We start from the raw sequence: 7,062 nt of genomic DNA, 5'->3' as shown, positions 1-7,062 counted from the left end.
ATTGACAATGTCCTACCGTATTTTGGAATAACAGTATGTTACTGCTGGAAGCCATTTCTAAGAGTGTAGTTTTTGTCAACACCGTCAGAAATGAAAAGAATGTAAAAAAAAAAAAATCAGGCATTATTGGGGGCACCAGAACTTCTGAGGACCCCATGACCTCTCCCTTTCTCTTCCTTTGGCAAGAGGGCTAGTTAGCTCTGGTTAGCTTATGTTATTCTTAAGTTTTTTCTTCTTTTTATTCCTAAGTTGCTCGTCACAACCATGATGTGTCAACTCCATAACTGACAATTTACAAAACTTTGATGAAATTTTGTGAAATAAAAGCTTAATTTTGGTATACTGTAAAGATTTCATGGACCTGATGAGCTACAATATGGCCTCCTTCAGAATAACATCATATAAATTGAGGTAGTTTGGCTTTTTGTCAACTCCGTCAGAGTTTTTGTGACTCTTTCAGTGAAATTGTTGACAAATCTCACTTAAATGTGCAATTAATTCATTTTAATACATTTTACATAAATTGCATTACTTCACATGTATCAAGTATTTCTTTTTACTCACTAGTTCGTCACCACCTTCAGTTCTGCGTCAACTCCGTCATGCTCTGTCAACTCCATCAGATGGAGTTTTTGTTTTTTGTTTTAAATATTTTTTTGTTGTTTCTTGAGAAACATTTACGGAAGCACATTGATAGCAATGCACTTCCGTAATAAATTAACATTGCTAATAAAACAAAAACAATATTTTAACCTTTTTTCCCCATGTATTTTAAAGTGAAGGTAATCCTATCGATGTTATCTGGGATTGTTAGTTCAGCCTACTTGTCCAATCCTTTTCTCACACTCCGCTAGTAGAGTCTATCTAAAATGGCGGACCTCTTGTAGCGGTCGAGTGTGATTACATGTCACACTTCAAACATTTTCAGCGGAGTTATTTTATGTGTATTTATCTATAATCTAAATCATGTTTTCCAGTTTTGGCCTGCGGACCATTCTGAAGTCCTCTGTGGGTGTTTTGTGTGAAAGTTCCGCTCTGTTCCCCACGGTGTCGGTCAGACCTTGGAGCTGCTGCGCTTCGGCTCTATTATCAGGACCTGAAGTTAGCAAAGGTGGGTAAAATAAATTAAAACCCAGACGAAGTAAACTCTCCTTCAATATCCACCGTAAATGTTAGAAAACTGCGGATAGAGCCTTGCTGTCATTTGTACCGTCACCAGCAGTCGGCGCTGTTGACGAATTGACGTATGTCACCTTTTTAGATTTTGAGATATTTGTTTACAGAGTATATTGCTTTAATTATGTTTGTTTGCCCAGGAATGCTTGGTACTTTGTTCTTCTTATTCAGACCGAACAATATAATTATTTTACGAAATGTTTACATATTATAAAAAAGAATGTGCACCCCCTTTCAAGCTCTTGATATTTAACCTTCCCATCTCAAAGTCAAATAATCTGATCTTTGCAGGTTCTAATATCACTTGAATCTGACCTCAAGTGTACACAAGCACAGCTGAAGTAGAATAGAAAACGTTCTGTATGTGGAAAAGTAAGTACACCCCACCTACCTCTGTAGGATTTAGAAGGGAAAGTTGCAGCAAGGTGCCACTTATCATGCACTTGATAAACTGGTAAAGAGAAAATTTGGTCACCTTTATTAAATACAGAGTTTTGGAAGTTTGCTCGTGTGCTAACACAATGCCAGGGTGGAAAGACACCAGCAGTGGTCTTAAAAATGCCACACATGCTTGTTATGGGTCTGGGAAGGTTTCATAAATTACTTTCAAACTATTAACAATCTATATTGTCGCAGACTGAGACATTTACAGCTAAGAAGGGCTCAGTTACTGGTACCAAACAAGGTTTTAACAAGTTCTTGTTTCAAATTTAAATGAGTAAATTTGCAAAAAAAAATACCGAACAATGTAAAGTTCTTTAAATTACAGACCAAAGAAAGTGTTCCAATTACTATTGTGGTAATTAATGGAACGGCACCTTTTACAATCCTGAATTAAGGGTTGTTACCTAAGCATGTAGCCTGACTACTTTACCAGCTGTTCTAACAACAAAACAACAACTTGGGTCACAATTTAAAATGATTTTATTTTAGACATAACTACAGTCATAAATAAAGCTGGATATCAAGTCTAAAAACAAATGCCCAAGTTAAAAAAAAAAAAAACATAATTTGTTTTACGTTATCTGTCCAGTTCACAGCCATTGATAGAAGCAAAACTTTTACCATCATAAAACCTTAATAATCTCCATCCAGCAGACTTCTTTTCAAGCACTTAGTGTCTCCACACAATAAGAAAAGACACATATGTTAATAATAATGTTATGGATACATTTTCCCTAATATCCTAAGGATAGATTATTTAGGAAAAACTTGATCATGGAGACAAAGATGCTATGTGGACAGAAAGAAAGTAACATTTTTATGCCATTTTTTGAAAAGTTTTCATAAGGCCTGACTAACAACGTATGCCATCTCCACTGCAATTCTTTATCCAACTTCTCACTGCAACGTCTTTCATCATTATCATATCTGTACCATCTAGAGAAGCTTTGCCTTCATTTCCCCCTTTTAATCTGCCTTATCATCATCATATGCAATCTGACAAAAGTACTATGTGGACTTTTTCACTTTTGTGCATGTTACAGCTGCAAAATTTAATGAGTGTTAGGATTTTGTGTTATGGACCACAGGCAAAATGATAAATTGTTTTCCTCCCTTAAGTAGAAATTCAATAAGTGTATGCATTTTTATACACTGAGCTGATGCTTTGTAAAGCTAGGTTTTTTCTGCATGACATAGAAACGGAACCTGAGAATCAATTGCACATGTGGTTGCATTTCTAATGAAAACTAATCAGAATTTCAGGAAGCCACTTCATTGATGGTTGTGATATAGAAAACCACAATCTCATCACTATCAGTTGTATGCGAAGCTGTGCTATCTGACATGCAGGATAGACGTGTTATGTTGCTTATCTTGGTTATATTTTGAAAAAAAAAAAATCATCAGGCAGTTGCGCAATTATTTTCACGTTGACCAGTTTCTTCATCGTCATCCTTTATTATACAAAAAAAGAAATCTTGTTCTTAATGCTTCAACAAGAAAATGCTTAAGGTGTTTTGTTTTGTCAAGGTGAAACAGTTTGAAACTGCGAGGTCACACAACGGCTGTTTTGTTTGTAGACACATGCTTCTTCCTGCATGAGAATTTTGCATTTCTTGTGTTCACAATAAAAATCTAAAATCTCCCAGTCCTCACAATTTTAGATTCCTTGAGCTTTTTTCTTTGTCTTTTGGTTTCAGGAGTCTTTGCAGTCCCACCACCTGTGAGACATTATGCCCGGGTTGCAAAGCGAAAGACGACAGGTGTGCATTAAGAACCAAATGTGCATATTTTGGGATCAAAGAAAGTCTTCTCATGTGAGCAATTGGTTTCTTCCAGGCCCAGAAAGCCAACTCAGTGATCTTGCTCCAACAATGCTGAAGATGGAGTATGCACCTGTCCCACTTGCTCAGACGTAAGACAAAACATTTCGGTCGACCCTGCGAGCAATTAAAGATGGAAAAAAAATATATCTTGCAAAAGTATTCACATATCTGAACACATTGTATCACTATAAATAAAAGAGGCAGGAAGTGTATTTGTATACTGTCACATTTTATTGAGCCTCTGCTACTTTGATACCCCTTACTAAAATTTGTTGCAACAAATTACCTTAAAAAAACACGTTATTAGTGATTAGATTCCACCTGTTTTGAATGTTGATTCCAGCTGCAGTTGCAATGAACCTTTCGATCTCGTTCAGCTTTTTAAAGTAGCTCAAGGTCAGGCAGATTGGGCAGCAGTATACACAACTAATAGTTTTTCCACTGATTGATTCTCCCACCTGAGCTCTTGATCTCTACAGCTCCTCTAAAGTTACGAGAGAGAGACCCCTTTGCTACTCTTTTGATTGAAGCTCTTTTTACCTGGTCTGTTAGTGTAGGAGGACAGCTATGACTTACAAGGTTTTCTTCTGTTTCATCTTCACATAAGGGACTGAACAGTTCTCTTTAAGGTGGGATATTGTTTTATAGCCTGACCCTGATTTGACCTCTGATAAATTTATTAATATTTATAGTGAGTTTGCATTGTACTGAGGTTAACTTCTGAAGTCACAATTTGGTTTAGGGGATTTACAGGCTTGCTTTAACCTTTACTGTCAAGTAATTAAGTTTTAAATGCAGATGCATGCAACACTTTTCAGATAGAACATTAAAATCATTGTCTTTTAGCTGTTATGCTCAGTTACACGGTTATTCTGTACTTTGTGCTGGTCCGTTGGATAATGTCTCAGTAAAATACATTGCACACTTTAGTTGCAGACCTTTTATTCACACAATTTGAAAAGGTTCAACGGATGACGATACTTTTGCAATATTTTTGTTGCAATACGTTTGCAACAGAAATATTGTATACTTCTGTTTCAGAATGAATTTATGTTAATTAAACATGGCTCTATTTGTGTTTACAGGACAGACGATCTCGTCAAACGTCTTCTTTCACTGGAACTGGCAAGTCATGTAAGAACTCATGGTTTAAAATAACAGTATGGTTTCACTGTGTGTTTTGTTTTTAAAACTTGGACTGATGGAAGCTTATATTTTATTTACATGCAGTAGAAGTTAACAATACCTGATGCTACACAGAAAAAATATGACATAAATAGCAACTTTTCAGTTCATTTTATTTCAAAATTGAAGTCAATTTCCGTCAAATTGTTGTCATTTTTTCACACGCACTGCAGCACTGAGATGTTTTAATGTCTGACATCTAGGAACAAAACATAGCATTTGGTCAGAATTACATTTTCCACAATAATTAGCAGGTATTGTACAGATAAGACGTAATTCAGTGAAGTGTAACAGGGGCTTTCTCATTCATTTCACAACTGAATATATCCAAATAGATGTTGTAATTGGGGTGCTGTGGTGGAGCAGGAGTAAAGCACAGCCCACATATGGAGGCCATAGTCCTCATTGCGGCCGTCACAGGTTTGAGTCCTACCCTTGCCACATGTCTTCCACCTCTCATTACTCACTTTCCTGTCGATTCACTATCAAATGAAGGCCACTAGAGCAAATAAAACCTTAAAAAGATGTTGTAATGAGCAGAAAACCAAAAGTTATGATCAAAGAACCAAAACTAAAGTTTGATTTTTTTGCTTGACCTGGAACTGAATTCTTTATGATCTGAAACACTCTCTGGAATAGACCCGTATTAAGCTTTACTCATCTCACCAGCTTCCCTGTCCCCGCTGGAGAAAAGCACGTTTTCCCCCTTAAGGGGATAGCCACCTATTTTAAATTCAGTAATGATTGTAGCTGTGTTATCTATGTTCTCAGAAGGAAAAGCTCCAGTTGAAAAAGGAACAACTGATTGCAAAAGTTCAAAGAGATGAGAACGATCGCAATTCAGTCGAAGTACAGGGTGAGAAGCCATTAATGTTGCATGTGATGTCTCTACTGAAATTTAAAGATGAGGACAACCTTATCTTAATCAAATCAGGTTTGAATTCCCTTTCTGATGTTTCTCATCGCAGTGGCTGTTTTGACCGCAAGAATTCGAAACTATCAGGAGCATTTGCAAAAACACCACAAGGTGAGTGAAATGAAGTCGTCACACCTTGTTTGCTAAACTGTTTTTTGTGCATTCTTTATGAAAATAAAATGGCATGATTCAGAGTCTTGTCTTGAGAACTTTCATGTGTCAGCTTCACCTCATTTTAGCTTCCTTTGGTGTGAAGTGTATATGTGCTACAGGATTTCCTGTGTACTAAGCCCACATAAAATAAAATGTGTACAAGCACAGCCGCGGTCGGAAGTTTCCATCTTACGTCACACTTAGAACATTTTAATCATTAAAACTGAGAACAGAGGTTGCAAATTTAAATACCATCTCTGTGACATCAACGAGTTGCATTTGTTTTTATGAGCAAAGCAAGCAGGTGTCTCATTTTGAGTTTTTTAGATGGTACTTATGGTTTGTTTTAATATGTTGTTTCATGCTAGGACAAAGCTAACAAGAGGCGCATGCTAATGGCCATAGATCGCAGGAAAAAGCTTCTAAAAAACCTCAGGCTGGTTCGTTTTGACACCTTTGAGAGAGTGTGTGAGCAGCTCGGCATTGTCTACACCTTCCCTCCAGAATACTACAGACGGGCAACTCGCCGCTGGCTGGCCAAGAAAGAGTTTTGTATTAAGGTAATAATCAAATAAACCCAATTTTTTGAGGACATTGAGATTTTTTCTTATGTATTCCACTGTTCTTTGTTTTTGTAATAATTTATTAATGATTGCATTGCTTCACAGCACAGCATCAATGTTTTTTTCACACCCAAAGCAACGCTTGTCCTGTGTTTTTTTTTTTGTTTGTTTTTTTTTTCTCAGGTTTTCAAGGCGGTGCAGAAGCAAAAAGCAGAGCAGAAGATGAAGCAGCAAATATCCACCACAGAGACAAAGGAAGCCAAGGCACCAGAAGCCCAAACATAATGAAACAAACTAATCTGTACAGCTGGCTGCTCTCAATACTTGGGGCTTATGTTTGATTGTTTCATCTCAGACTTTCACGTTCCATCTTCTGTGTTTCCAACCTAATGTTCTTTTATCTGTCTTACATTGTCAGCTTTTTGGAAATAAAATTTCAAAGAAGTCTTTGTTTTGGCATGTGCAACTCATAACACCAGAGGGTGATTTTGGTTTAGACAAAAAGACAGAGAATCTAGATTACTAAAAAAAATTGAAATTCTGAGAAAACAAAGTGGGGTTCAATTTAACAAGAAAACCCCCGCCTGCAGATTATGCCTTCTATCTAAGCTTTCAATCATGCAGTTTTAGCTCAGTCAACAATATTTCACTCTGTCATTCTATGTCAACCGATTTCCCAGTATAAAGTCTGTTTTATGCAATGTTTTAAATCCAAATAATTTTGACACTTCCTTGTGCAGAAGATACAGCTTTTCATTATCTGTTTCCCTCCATTTTTGAAATGAAATGAAATTTGAAA

At 36.6% G+C, this 7,062-nt stretch overlaps 1 protein-coding gene across 1 annotated transcript; it reads left to right on the top strand.

Annotated features, from left to right (window-relative positions):
- Nucleotides 1-868: 868 nt before the first annotated feature.
- Nucleotides 869-6,710, top strand: mrps15 (mitochondrial ribosomal protein S15). The gene is made up of 8 exons (XM_015034670.1): nt 869-1,111; nt 3,321-3,383; nt 3,460-3,535; nt 4,532-4,580; nt 5,403-5,487; nt 5,600-5,658; nt 6,069-6,260; nt 6,447-6,710. Exons 1-8 carry the CDS (start codon nt 967-969, stop codon nt 6,546-6,548), a joined length of 771 nt encoding a protein of 256 aa, XP_014890156.1. The 5' UTR covers nt 869-966; the 3' UTR covers nt 6,549-6,710.
- The last annotated feature ends 352 nt before the right edge of the window (nt 6,711-7,062 follow it).

Source organism: Poecilia latipinna, unplaced genomic scaffold, assembly GCF_001443285.1.
Source record: "Poecilia latipinna isolate Pla-1442-1.1 unplaced genomic scaffold, P_latipinna-1.0 Scaffold308, whole genome shotgun sequence".
NCBI classification, from domain to species: Eukaryota; Metazoa; Chordata; class Actinopteri; order Cyprinodontiformes; family Poeciliidae; genus Poecilia; species Poecilia latipinna.
This window is presented reverse-complemented; position numbering and strand designations above follow the sequence as displayed.